This window comes from Mobula birostris, chromosome 2 (assembly GCF_030028105.1).
Source record: "Mobula birostris isolate sMobBir1 chromosome 2, sMobBir1.hap1, whole genome shotgun sequence".
Lineage (NCBI taxonomy): Eukaryota > Metazoa > Chordata > Chondrichthyes > Myliobatiformes > Myliobatidae > Mobula > Mobula birostris.
In genome coordinates this window covers 217199279-217214558 of record NC_092371.1, presented here as the reverse complement: position 1 = coordinate 217214558, position 15280 = coordinate 217199279, and the positions used below count along the sequence as shown (strand labels likewise).

Below are 15280 nucleotides of genomic sequence, written 5' to 3'. Positions count from 1 at the left end.
AAGTGAGAAAGGCCCTGCCCTAATGAAAACTACAATTATTACTAAGCAATGCAGTGGTTTAATTATTGGGTTTTGGGGTTTGGGGTTTTTGATCCCCCACATCAACCCGGCAGGATGGAGAGCGCGCTCGGGAGCAGTCTATCACTGGATCGCACTCGGGAACTTCCGATCCCATGCCTGGCGCTGAAACATACATTTCTTAAATGTTTTATATGCATAGAGAGGTCAAATATATATTATATACTAAGACAAACGTTTGACTAACTGACGCTAAGTAATACCGGATGTACCTGTTCCGACTTACTTAGTAAGAGAACTTTGTTTTTTTTCGATCCCAATCCATGATAACCTACGCATGTCCTCCCATATACTTTAAATCATCTCTAGATTACTTATAATACCTAATGCAATGTAAATACTATGTAAAATAGTTGTGATACTGCATTGTTTAGGGAATAATGACAAGAAAAAAAAGTCTGTACATGCTCGAACAACAAGTGCTGGAAGAGCACTTGGAGATTTTTTCGATTCGTGGTTGGTTGAATTCGCGCATGTGGAACCCATGGATAAGGAGGGCCGACTGTATTATGGGTAAGGTAGATGGACTTCAGAACCTGAATTAGCGCATGGAATTGGTGCATGGCCATTATATGGACTTGGTTGAGAGAAGCAAAGGACTGGTGGCTAAGCGGTCCACGATTGGGGTATAAAAGAGGTCAGGGATCTGTACTGGTGAGAATATTACAGGTGCCTTTAGAGAGGGCTCAATAAGGGTGGCAATAGCTCAGGAATAAGAAGAAGTATTCGCAATGACAGGGTTACTGTAAAACCTGTCAATAGTGAGTGAAAGACAGGGGAACTGTTATATAGACAGATTTTGGAAATTGTAAAAGCAACAGAATTTTTGCAGTGGGTGACTTTAATTTCTCCAATATTGACTTGGCCTGACTTAGAAAGGACAGAACTTACGCATTCACTATAAAAATAGTCCATGTCAGCCATTGGGGAGTGAGCCTGGCCAAGTGATTGAAGTTTTAGTAGGAGCGCTTTGTAGCAACATTACTGTGAGTTTTAAGATGACTATGGTTAAGGATAATACTAAACCATTGGGGGTGAGTTGGTGTGGGTGGCGGGAGGAGTGCTAAATTGGGGAAGGTTAATTACAACATTACTAGACACTGGGGAGATAGATTTGGAGTGACTGTTACTGGGTAAATCCACAGCTAACATGTGGGGTCATTTTAAGGATAACTGGTTAGTATTCAGGACTACCATAGTTCTGTGAAGTGAACTGCAAGGATGGCAAGGTTCAGGAACCTTGGATGAAGAGAGATGAAGATTTTGTGAAGAAGTAAACGGAATCATTGGTAAAGATAGGAAACTGAAATCAGCCAGGGTCCTTGAAAAATATAAAGGAAGCAGGAAAGAACTAAAATAGGGATTCAGGAAAGCTAAAAGGGTTATGACATGCTCTTGATGAATAAGGTATTACCTGGATTGGAGAGTATTACTATAAGGAGAGTTAGGACATACCTGAATTGCTTTCTCTTGAGTATCGAAGGTTGAGGGGTACTAATATATAAAATTATAAGAGGCATCAATAGAATAATCATATTCCTTTTGCCCAGCATAAAAATGTCAAATACTAGTGGATATAACTTTAATGTCAGTGGGGGAATGTTTATTTTGAAGTTTAGGTCATTTTCACACAGAGAGCGCTAGGTGCCTGGGACATGCAGCCGAGGGAGTTAGCTGGAAATATATGCAATAGCAATGTTTAAGAGGCATTTGGATAAGCACATGAATATCCAGGGAGTGGAGGGATATGTACTACGTTCACATAGATGGGATTTGTTTTAATTAGCATCCTGATCAGCACAAGCATCATAGGCCAAAAACACTGTACACTGTTCTAGGGCTGTATTTACGTATGACCCGCAAAATGAAAAAGTTTAAAGAGGAAAAAAATAACTGCAAATTTAGAGGAACATTAACACTTCAAACGGTTATTTTCTTTGTATTGTCTGAAGCAATTACTCATGATCAGGAACTCCCAAATTACAGCTTGTGAACCAAACAAATTTAGCCTATGGCAAATCTTGGCTGAAGTGGAATACTTCTGAAACAGAGTCTCTGATATTCCACTTGTATGAGCCCTAAGGTATTATCAAGCCTGCAAATGTGCCATCAATACTGTTGGCCTGCCGTCTTCTGGTCTGACCTGAAAATAATCCAACAAGGCCAAAATATTGTCACTTTGTTGTCAAGTTAAATACATGGATCATATTTAAATAGAAAAGCACATGCAGACCATTCATTTTCTGGCAAATCTGTCTGTTTTTGGAATGATGTGGAAAATAGTACGTTAAGTTTAAATGAACAAATAAGTCTCCCTCAGCTAATATTACTCTGCAGTAAGTGTAGCTTTTATATCATTATAACATCGGGTTACCCAATAACACTGAAGTACTTCTAAAAAAAGTTACTGTAATGTGTGGGGAAAGAGGCAAACAAAATCACAAAAGCAACATTCAGTTTGACTAGTTTACTTATCTGTAGTGATGTTGGTAGAGGGTTAAGCATTGACTGAAACACTGTTTATTTTTCTACTATTCTTCAAAATAATTAAGTAGAATCTTTATTTTGGAAATGGTTATGTATTTAAATTCTCATTCGCTAATATTCACTAATACAGCCACCTGAGGACCCACCAATAGACAACTGCTTAGGAGAACATCATACTCGAGTGATCACACTACTTGGTACAGTGTTTTGCATCTTGGCCCCAGAGGAACACTGTTTCGTCTGGGCTGTATTCATGTGTATGGTTGAATGACAATTAAACTTGAACTTAATACAACACAGGAGTTCCAGCTTTTGTGCTTAAGTCTCTTGGAGCAGAACTTGAACCTATGGCCTTATGACTCAAAAGGTAAGCGTGTTGCTAGTGAGTGTATCGCGTGAGAACACTGTAGGTGAAGTTTCCATTCCACGGCTGTAGTCACAATACATTCAATTCTTGCCTGGCTATAATGACTAAGTAGCAGCCTCCCTGCATTTTGTTTAACTCAATACTGTGAGGTGTATTGTGTGCTGAAAGGGATGAAAGACCAGCAGATGTCTTTATGAATGGAAAACATATTAGTTCATGGGATGTTTATATCACTGGCAATGCCAGGATTTATTAGAAACATAGAAAACCTACAGCACAATACAGGCCCTTCGGCCCACATGCTGTCCTTACCTTAGAGATGACCTAGGGTTACCCATAGTCCTCTATTTTCCTAAGCTCCATGTACCTATCCAGGAGTCTCTTAAAAGACCCTATCATATCCACCTCCACCACCGTCGCCGGCAGCCCATTCTACGCACTCACCACTCTCTGCGTAAAAAAACTTATCCCTGACATCTCCTCTGTACCTGCTTCCCAGTACCTTAAAACTGTGCCCTCTCGTGCTAGCCATTTCAGCCCTGGGGAAAATGCCTCTGATTATCCACACGATCGATGCCTCTCATCATCTTGTACACATCTACCAGGTCACCTCTCATCCTCCATCACTCCAAGGAGAAAAGGCTGAGTTCGCTCAACAGAAAAGGCCGAGTTCATCCCTTTCTGCCCCTTTTAAGGGTAGTTTAGTATTATTCACAGGGACAACACAGTGTTGTAGCTGGTAGACCTGCTGCCTCATAGCTCCAGCAACCCAAGTTCCACCCTGATCTCTGGTGCTGTCTGTGTGGAGTTTATATATTTTCTTGTGACTGTGAGGTGTTATTTCTCCAGCATCCCAGAAATGTGAATCTGTAAACTGCCCTTAGTGAACAGATGAGTGGTAAAACTTGGGCATGGGTTGATAGGAATATAGGGACAATAAAATGAGTTAGGATAGGATTAGTGTAAAAAATGGGTGCTTGATGTTGTATGGGATGGACAGTGAGCTGTATGGCCTGTTCCTCTGCTCATTTGGTGTGCTGGGAGTCAAAAGTAGGCCATCCTCTGGAAGAAAAACAGATTTCCTTCTCTGAAAGACTCTGTGACCCTTATCGATTTTTAATGTTCACTGTTTCTGAGACTATTTGGAATTTAGATATTTAATTAATTACTTGAATTTAAATACCCCAAATGTTAAGGAACCTGAACACTGGCTGCCAATTCAGTAGCTTAACCATCTCAGTGCTAGGCCCCTGAATGTGAAGTGATTGATTATTCAGAAGTAAACTGCAGATCCTTTACAAGAATGTTACAGATGTGCTGATTGCATCATATCACATTTCATATTTTTTTAAAATTTGATTGTGGGGGAAAAAAAGAAATTGAGTCATGTTTTTGACTTTTTGTAAACTAATTTTTTTGAAAAAGCATCCTGCAGAATAATTGTAACATTATTTAGTCTTATTTGGTACTTTAAATGAAATTTAAATATGTATATCTTCTGTGGGAAATTGAAACTTACTTTTAAAATTGATATTGAAATTTCATACTTTCAGCGTGAGCCCTTGGAGTCATTTTAGAAATGATTGCAAACCTAAATTTAACTGTAATATTCTTGGAATGTACAAAGTTTACTGGAAAGAACCAGACCTACTTTCATTGGTCCCGAATGCTGGAAAGCAAACTCGATCAATATAATTTTAGCAATTGTGGAGGAGTAATTATGTGTGCTCTTCTAGCCCAACATAGTTGGAGAAGTATCTGTCTGAGTTTTTTGGATATTTCATGTTGCACCAGAATCCAGCAGCAATAATAACAAAGAACTGCATAATAAAATAGTCTTGAAATAGTAATCAACCGTCAAATTATTTCAAGTTAATACCAAGGCAAAAGTTTTTTTTGTGAGCCGGGCTTGTCACAGAACATACATTGGTCTATTCTTTTTGTCACGTCAATGGGAAAGGAAAACGTTATGCCTAAATGCGTATAATTTGGGATGCTTAGGTCATCATCATTATGTGATATGTCAATGTGTATGTAACATCTCTTAAATAGTGGTTTCGGAAACTTTGGAATGTTAACCTTTAATGGAAAATCTTCTGTTATTTAATCTAAAATGTATTAAATTCCTAAGACGGGTAAAACAAGGCTGGTAATGCTTTTGATTTATAGTTCATACATTTCTGATGGGAAACTGCTTTTATTTTTAAAATTTGTGTAGAGCAGTCATTTTCTTTAGAACATAGAATAATACAGCACAGTACAGGCCCTACGGCCCACATTGACCCAAAAGGATAGATGCAAGATTCTACATGATGAAGAAGTCATCTTATTGTTATATATAGCAACATTTGAAATGTATCTGTCAAGATGCCTTCTGTTCTCAGAGAATACCTTCTCACTAGGAATTACTGAACAATGTACATTTCTTGGCCACATTTACATTATGAAATTGATCAGAAGATTTCTTGTACTATTGACTGGAATATGCTTATTCCACCATTTTACTTCCATATGACCTATTATTATAAACAGTACAGTAATAGCTGAATAATAGGAATTAGCTGGACATCTTTATCTGTAAAAATAGTTTTAAACTGAAAAATAATAGAATATATTAATTTCAGAAAGAAAATTAATTGTAGTGACTACAGTGGTAAAGAATATTCTTGAAGGGCTATGTTTCTCTGTTTTAAATCTTCAATATCATTAAAATTGCATATTAACAAAGTACAGGATCCAGAAAGGTTTTGCTCATTTACAGTTATGGTACCCGAGGTCCTCCCAAGAATAATATATTCTTTGTATGTAACCCGACACACTGAGTATCGATTGGAACTCTACATTGCAGGCATCACAGTCAAAAGCCAATTTATTTTCAATACAGCACATAAATGTACTTTCCAGCAAGGATCAGCGGCCAGAAATCAGGACCTGTTCATCAACCTGAAATGATAATTCTGTTTCTCTATTCCGGAATACTCAGTATACCCAATCCTTTGGGCTTTTATGTTGGGTTTGAGGATCCGACTGCATACCTTTATAGCTAACCTAGAAGCAGTCATTCTGACTGTAGCAGGCCTGCCGGTGCTTCAACTAGCTGTAGATAAACAAGATGCTATTTTCTTAGTGGGCGTCGTTAAGTAAGACTTCACATAAATTGAGGAGCACTCCCACAGCTGCTGATGATCATGGTTTGCTTTGCCATATGAATGTGTTCACCGATACAGAAAATCTTATCGGCAGAAAAACTGCCATTCATTCCCAATGAAATAAAGTACCCAGGAATGCAGTAGTTAAACACAAGAAATTCTGCAAATACGAGAAAATCTGTAGATGCTGGAAATTCAAGCAACACACACAAAATACTGGTGAACGCAGCAGGCCAGGTAGCACCTAGAGGAAGAAGTACAGTCAATGTTTTGGGCCGAGACCCTTCGTCAGGGCTAACTGAAAAAAGAGACTAAGAGATTTGAAAGTGGGAGGGGGAGATCTGAAATGATAGGAGAAGACAGGAGGCGGAGGGAAGAAGCTGAGAGCTGGAAAGTTGATTGGCAAAAGTGATACAGAGTTGGAGAAGGGGGAGAATCATGGGACAGGGGGACTAGGGAGAAAGAAAGGTGGAGGGGAGCCCAGAGGAAGATGGAGAGCAGGCCAGGAGTGATTGTGAGAAGGACAGAGAGAGAAGAGAAAAAAAAGGGGTAAATAAAAATAAATAAGGGATGGGGTAAGAAAGGGAGGAGGGGCATTAATGGAAGTTAGAGAAACCAATGTTCATGCCATCAGGTTGGAGGCTACCCAGACGGAATATAAAGTGTTGCTCCTCCAACCTGAGTGTGGCTTCATCTTGACAGTAGAGGAGGCCATGGATTGACATATCAGAATGGGAATGGGACGTTGAATTAAAATGGGTGGCCACTGGGAGATCCTGCTTTCTCTGGTGGACAGAGCGTAGGTGTTCAGCGAAGCGGTCTCCCAGCCTGCATCGGGTCTCACCAATATATAGGAGGCCGCACCGGACGCAGTATATCACACCAGCCAACTCACAGGTGAAGTGTTGCCTCACCTGGAAGAACTGTCTGGGGCCCTGAAAGGCGATGAGGGAGGAAGTGTAAGGGCATGTGTAGCACTTATTCCACTTACAAGGGTAAGTGCCAGGAGGGAGATCAGTGGGAAGGGATGGGGGGAATGAATGGACGAGGGAGTCTGGAATTACAGAGCAACACACACAAAATGTTGGAGGAATTCAGCAGGTCATGCAGCATCTATGGAGAGGAATAAAGAGCTGATGTATCAGGCCGACACCCTCCTTCAGGACACTAAACACTACAATTTTCTTCTTGAATTTTAACTCCAAGGTTAGGTATTAAAGTGATATTGTATCATTATATTCAAATGAAATGACTAAATAATAGAATTATTTCATTTATTTTTTTTTATTTTCCTCTCGCTGCATTCCTCCACACTGCCTTTATAGGGATTTATTTAAACTCAAATAAATTAAATTTAATTAACCAATCTTGTTCAGATTTCTGTACTGTAGGTCTTTTATCTGAAGTTGTTGTGTTTTTGATTTAGTTAAGAATTTATGACTGTATGTTACAGAGTGCTGCAGCTTGTGGTTTAGAGACTCACAGTGATGCCATCCAGCCCAGCCACATCAGAGAGGTGATCCGACGGTACAGCCGCAAAATTGGCCCTCTTTCTCCATTCACAGTATGTAATAACAGTGCTATAAAAAGTTATATTTATATGTAGGAGTGTCTTTAGTTTTAAGTGGTCAAAGTTCGAAGTATTGGAATTGTTGTGAGCAATTTGTGGCAGCTGCAATTTTCTTGACAAAAATGTTTTCTGAAATTCTCTAAGGAGAATAAAATACTCTCTTTCTTGGCAGTTAAAGCATTACCAAAACTTTTTTTCATTATATTCATGCGTTTCATATTATTTTAGAATCTTATATGGCTGCTGCTACAAATCCTGTGATGAGTTTTAATACATTGCATAGACATTTATTGCAGATTAACTTAATGAGGGAACCATGTATCAAAGAAATATTCTGCACTGTTAGTGTAAACTCATTTTAACATTTTTCTAAGAACTTGACTCGGGTTTTTGTGCCAGAACTGGTTGGTGCTCTCACTTTAAAAGAGTTCAAGTGTCAACTCCAAGTGACTGAATTTGGTGTATTTTAACTTTCCCGAACTGTCTTTTGCCTTCTGACTTTGGTTGTAGGATGTTGATGCTCACCACCTTGTAGTGTGCCAAGTTGTAGTTAGCTGGTTTAGATTTAAAAATTGGAATGTTTGCTAGCGTACTAAATAAAGTTCAAATTAACCATATAGAAAGATAAACCTATGGGATGGATCACAGACTATTATTACAGAGCTTGTATTCCGCAAATGTCATTCTAACAAAAATGGTATCTTTCCTGTTCAGTAATATTTTAAAATTAAGGAGAAGCAAATGATGACTACATTTTGTGTTACATTTGCTGAATTTAAATTGTACTGCTTTGGTTTTTGAAAGGAATTTTTAAAAAAATACAGCATTAGTACTTATTACATATGTAATTATATCAAAATAGGTCTAAATATGGCAAAACTATTAATTTTGTGTTCATATAACAGCTTGTAAAATATTGCATTATTTAAAGACAAATCTTATGTGCAACGTGCTTTAAAGCAACTGATGCTGCACTTCCAATTATTTCCTGATAATTGAGGTTTATCTGTAAATTAAAAAAAAATAAAATTATAATAGGTAAATAAATACCTTAACTTCTTGAGAGTCTGTGCTTATTAATGGTCAAGGTATTTGCTGTTGCAAATCCCTTTGAAAATGAAAATATTGAACAGGTGTTCAGCAACAGTGGGGTTTGACCCTTAGCCAGGTGTACTGGTGCCAGCAGTGCTGAACAAGCTTAATGTTCCAGCTTTCCAAGATCAGTCAATTTATCAGTGATTGATTGCCACAGGACTATAGATTTATTATCAAATTACTTGGGCCTATTTTTGTTAGTATCTGGTGACCACCATGGTACTGTTTTTTCAAACAGATGGTGAGCTATTTCATCATCTCAACAATCCACAATTTCAATAAAGATAGAAACTGCTAAAAATACTTGACAGGTCAGGCAGCATCTATCAAGGAAGAAGCAAAGTTAACATTTCAGGTAAATGATTGTTCATCAGAACAAGAAAAAGTTATAGATCAAATATATTCTAGTGAATGGAAAGGACGGAGAGAACAATAGGAGTTGTATGATAGGTTGAAGACAAAAAGAGACTAAGAGATGCATAGTGATGGCACTAAGAGAGGGTGGTGAAAGCTTGTTAGGTGTAGCTGGTCTGTCTATCAGAAATGTAAACAGTTAATGGGAACAGAGGGGAAAATACTTGAGTATTGTGGGATTCAAAATACTATATCTTATTGAGTCCAATGACATCTATGCCAAAAGAAAAGCTGAATGAACATTGAAGATTGATTTTTCATTAGAACTGACCATAGAACCAGCCTTGCAAGCTAGCAGTAAAGGCTCAAAACTTCATTATCCCATATTCCACAATCAGTCAATCTCTCTACAATTGATTGCCACAGGGATCTTGATCTGTAACAATTGTTGGGTTGCATTTCCGCCAGTATTTGTATCTGGGATTACTATACCATTACGTTGTCAAACAGATAGCATGACAAATGGTATGATGCTACAATTGAAGGGCTTGTTATCTGAAATTGTTAGAGTATTTATATTGAAATAGATAATTTATTGTGAGGTTTGAATTTAATATTCTATTTAGAGTGTTGGCTGCTGGAGAATTGGCAAGGAGTCAGTTTCAATAGAAAACTGCCATTTAGAAAGTTTTGGAGAAACTTACTGCCCTACAAACTCAGATAGTTTCCCAAATGTAGTGGCTACAGAGAACCTCAACAGACATTTTATCTTTGAGTGACGAGTTCACTATTCAAAATCTAAAAAAGGCAGAGGAGCGAAGAATATAGACCAACCAGTACGGGAACAGGAACAGATCAATCTGCATCTTCAACAGAACTCACCATTCACCACCCATCCTGGCCTCCAGACTACATTCTTACTCGCTCCCCATGGTCCTCGACTCCATTATGTTTCAAATATCCCTACCTTAGATGTATTAACTTTCATAACTGTATGGCACAAAGAATTCCAAACAATCATGACTCTTAAGAGAAAAAAATTCTCCTCATCACCATCTTAAATGACTAAGCCCCCATTTGCTGTGCACTTGTTCTGGATATCTCCACTAAGAGAAATGTTCATCCACCCTGTCAAATTCCTCTTCATTTTTCTAATATCCAATGAGTAAAGGGCCAACCTTCTCATCCTCTCTTCATACCTCAACTCTTTTATCCAATGACTTAACTTAATGAGCCTTTGCCTCCAATAGATCTTTCCTCACATTATATTCTATCTTCCAACTGACTGCCCATGCAGGGTGACAGAAACAAAATATGTTATGCAGCTTGATGACCTACTGCTTATCAGGGAAAGTGAAAAGGTGATAGACAGGAGCTACAGGGAGGTAGTCATCCCTAGGCTATAGGGGTCAGAAAACTGGATGACTGTCAGGAGAGGGAAGGAAAATGCCCAGATGGTGGAGAGCACACTTGTGGCTGTCCCCCTCAGCAATAAATATCTTGTTTTGGATGCTGTTGAGGGGGATGACCTGACAGGGGATGACCTGACAGGGGATGCCCACGGTGACTGGGTCTCTGGCACTGAGCCTGGCGCTGTTGTGCAGGAGGGAAGGAGAGAGAAGAGGAATGCGGTAGTCATAGGGGATCCCATAGTCAGGGGAACGGACAGGAGATTCTGTGAGCCTGATAGAAATACCCGCATGGTGTGTTGCCTCCCAGGTGCCAGGGTACGAGATGTCTCGGATCTGGTCCAGAATATTCTGAAAGGGGAGGGTGAGCAGCCAGTTGTCTTGATATATGTTGGTACCAATGACATAGATAGGACAAGGGAAGAGGTCCTGAAAAGAGATTTCTGGGAGTTAGGAAGGAAGCTGAGAAGCAGGACCTCCAGGGTAGTAATCTCGGGATTGCTATCTGTGCCACGTGCTAGCGAGGGCAAGAATAGTCGGATCAAGCAGATGAATGCGTGGCTGAGAGACTAGTGCAGGGGGCAGGGCTTCAGATTCTTGGATAATTGGGATCTCTTCTGGGGGAAGTATGACCTATTCAGAATGGACAGGTTACACCTGAACCCGAAGGGGACCAATATCCTGGTGGGAAGGTTTAATAGAGCTGTTAGGGAGGGTTTACTAATTTGGCAGGGGGATGGGAACAGGAATGATAAAGCGGAGGAAGGGGAAAACAGAAATAAATCTTTAGTGAGCAGTAAATATGTCAGGAAAGACAGGCAGGTGATGGGGCAAACTTGTAGCCATTGGAATGAGTTGCAGTGCAATAAAGTTGCAGTGAAATCAAAGCAAAAAGTACCAAATACTGGTCTTAAGGTGTTATACTTAACTGCACGCAGCATAAGGAATAAAGTGGATGATCTTGTCATACAGTTTACAGATTGGCAGGTATGATATTGTGGCCATCACTGAGACGAGGCTAAAGGATACGTGTCTCTGGGAGCTGAACGTCCAAGGATACACGGTGTATCGGAAGGATAGGAAGGTAGGCAGAGGGGGAGCCATGGCTTTATTGGTAAGAAGTGATATTAAATCATTAGAAAGAGGTGATACAGGATCGGAAGGTGCAGAATCTTTATGGCTTGAGCCAAGAAATCTCAGGGGTAAAAGGACCCTGATGGCAGTTATTTATAGGCCTCCAAACAGCTGCAGTGATGTGGACTACAAATTACAACAGGAAATAGAAAAGGCTTGTCAGAAGGGCAGTGTTATGATAATTGTGGGGGATTTTAACATGCGAGTGGATTGGGAAAATCAGGTCGGCACTGGATCTCAAGAGAGAGAATTTGTAGAATGTCTGCAAGATGGCTTTTTAGAACAGCTTGTTGTTGAGCCCACTAGGGGATCGGCTGTACTGGATTGGGTATTGTGTAATGAACCGGCAGTGATTAGAGAGATTGAGGTGAAGGAACCCTTAGGAGGCAGTGATCATAACATGATTGAGTTCACTGTGAAATTTGAAAAAGAGAAGCCGAAATCTGATGTGTCGGTATTTCAGTGGAGTAAACAAAATTATAGTGGCATGAGAGAGGAACTTGCCAAAGTTGACTGGAAAGTAACACTGGCGGGAAAGACGGCAGAGCAGCAGTGGCTGGAGTTTATGCGAGAAGTGAGGAAGGTGCAAGACAGGTATATTCCAAAAAAGAAGAAATTTTCGAATGGAAAAAGGATGCAACCGTGGCTGACAAGCGAAGTCAAAGCCAAAGTTAAAGCAAAGGAGAGGGCATACAAGGAAGCAAAAGTTCGTGGGAAGACAGAGGATCGGGAAGTTTTTAAAAGCTTACAAACGGAAACGATGAAGGTCATTAAGAGGGAAAAGATTAACTATGAAAGGAAGCTAGCAAATAATATCAAAGAGGATACTAAAAAGCTTTTTCAAGTATATAAAGAGTAAAAGACGGTTGAGAGTAGATATAGGACCAATAGAAAATGATACTGGAGAAATTGTAATGGGAGGTAAGGAGATAGCAGAGGAACTGAACAAGTATTTTACATCAGTCTTCACTGAGGAAGACATCAGCAGTATACCAGACACTCAAGGGTGGCAGGGATGAGAAGTGTGCGCAGTCACAATTACGACAGAGAAAGTACTCAGGAAGCTGAATAGTCTAAAGGTAGATAAATTTCCCAGACCAGGTGGAATGCACCCTCGTGTTCTGAAGGAAGTAGCTGTGGAGATTGCGGAGGCATTAGCGATGATCTTTCAAAAGTTGATAGATTCTGGCATGGTTCCGGAGGACTGGAAGATTGCAAATGTCACTCCGCTATTTAAAAAGGGGGCAAGGAAGCAAAAAGGAAATTATAGACCTGTTAGCTTGGCATTGGTGGTTGGGAAGTTGTTGGAGTTGATTGTCAAGGATGAGGTTACAGAGTACCTGGAGGCATGTGACAAGATAGGCAGAACTCAGCATGGATTCCTTAAAGGAAAATCCTGCCTGACAAACCTATTACAATTTTTTGAGGGAATTACCAGTAGGCTAGACAAGGGAGATGCAGTGGATGTTGTATATTTGGATTTTCTGAAGGTTTTTGACAAGATGCCACACATGAGGCTACTTAACAGGATAAGAGCCCATGGAATTACGGGAAAGTTACATACGTGGCTAGAGCGTTGGCTGATTGGCAGGAAACAGAGAGTGGGAATAAAGGGATCCTATTCTGGTTGGCTGCCAGTTACCAGTGGTGTTCCACAGGGATCAGTGTTGGGGCCGCTTCTTTTTACATTGTACATCAACGATTTGGATTATGGAATAGATGGCTTTGCGGCTAAGTTTGCTGACGATACGAAGATAGGTGGAGGGGCCGGTAGTGCTAAGGAAACGGAGAGTCTGCAGAGAGACTTGGATAGATTGGAAGGATGGGCAAAGAAGTGACAAATGAATTACATTGTTGGAAAGTGTATGGTTATGCACTTTGACAGAAGAAATAAACAGGCAGACTATTATTTAACTGAGGAGAGAATTCAAAGTTCTGAGATGCAACGGGACTTGGGAGTCCTCATACAGGATACCCTTAAGGTTAACCTCCAGGTTGAGTTGGTGGTGAAGAAGGCGAATGCAATGTTGGCATTCATTTCTAGAGGAATAGAGTATAGGAGCAGGGATGTGATGTTGAGGCTCTATAAGGTGCTGGTGAAACTTCACTTGGAGTACTGTGGGCAGTTTTTGGCTCCTTATTTAAGAAAGGATGTGCTGACTTTGGAGAGGGTACAGAGAAGATTCACTAGAATGATTCCGGGAATGAGAGGGTTAACATATGAGGAACGTTTGTCCACTCTTGGACTGTATTCCTTGGAGTTTAGAAGAATGAGGGGAGACCTCATAGAAAAATTTTGAATGTTGAAAGGCATAGACAGAGTGGATGTGGCAAAGTTGTTTGATGGGGGAGTCTAGTACGAAAGGGCATGATTTATGGATTGAAGGGCGCCCATTCAGAACAGAAATGCAAAAGAAGTTTTTTAGCCAGAGGGTGGTGAATCTATGGAATTTGTTGCCACGGGCGGCAGTGGAGGCCAAGTCATTGGGTGTATTTAAGGCAGAGATTGATATGTATCTGAGTAGCCAGGGCATCAAAGGTGATGGTGAGAAGGTGGGGGAGTGGGACTAAATGGGAGAATGGATCAGCTCATGATAAAATGGCGGAGCAGAATCGATGGACCGAATGGCCGACTTCTGCTCCTTTGTCTTATGGTCTTATTATATGTTATTAGAGTAGAATGTTGGTGCAAAAGTAATTTATGAGTCATCTATTCATAAGGCTCATCTAAAGTTTATATTAATGATGAAGTCATTGTCCATACTACAAACCTTGTTTTTGTTTCATATCTTTGCTGACTCAGTATAGCTTCTGTCAGAATCTTGACCCGGTCAATGAAAGACAAACATTGACTGCAGTCATGATAATGTGAGCATAGCATCCAAAATTGTCATACCTCTGTACGGATAACTCAATGAGCGTAGAGGGAGGGAGATGGGAGGACTGAGATGAAAGGAATTAAAATGTCTGAATAAAAGGAATGTTGTTTGTAGATTACTGTTTAAAAAAACAATTGGATCTTCTGAAATGAAGCCAAGTTACTATTACTTTAATTAAGCAATGATTCAGAGAGTCATAGAAAAGTAAAGCACAGAAACAGGTTCTTCAGCCTGTCTAGACCACACTGAACCATAAAACCTGCCTACACCCATCAACCTGCACCGGAACCATAACCCTTTATCCCCCTACCATTCATGTGCATATTCAAACTGGCCTTAAGCGCTGAAATTGAGCTCGCATGCACCACTTGTGCTGGCAGTTTGTTCCACGCTCTCACTATCCTCTGAGTGAAGAAGTTTCCCCTGATGTTTCCTTTCAACATTTCACCTTTCACCCTTAAGCCATGACCTCTGGTTGTAAATTCACCCAACCTCAGTGGGAAAAGCCTGCTTGCATTTACTCTATCTATACCCCTCATAATTCTGAATCCCTCAATCAAATCTTCTGTGTTCCAAGGAATAAAGTCCTAAAATGATTCAATCTTTCCTTATAACTTAGGACCTCCAGACCAGCAATATCCTTGTAAATTTGCCCTGTGCTTTTTCAGTCTTATTTACATCTTTCCTGTAAGTAGGTGACCAAAACTGCACAGTGTACTCCAAATTAGGTCTCACTAATGTCTGACACAACTTCAACA

General features: G+C 40.0%; 1 protein-coding gene across 6 annotated transcripts in view; it reads left to right on the top strand.

The window, feature by feature from the left end:
* The window catches only part of supt3h (SPT3 homolog, SAGA and STAGA complex component), a 426895-nt gene that overhangs the window by 372369 nt on the left and 39246 nt on the right, over window positions 1–15280 (top strand). For all 6 annotated transcript variants that reach the window (XM_072251458.1, XM_072251463.1, XM_072251459.1 and 3 more), the window contains one exon: window positions 7535–7645. In XM_072251458.1, coding sequence (XP_072107559.1) covers window positions 7535–7645 — 111 coding nt within the window. The remainder of the gene's footprint in view (window positions 1–7534; window positions 7646–15280) is intronic.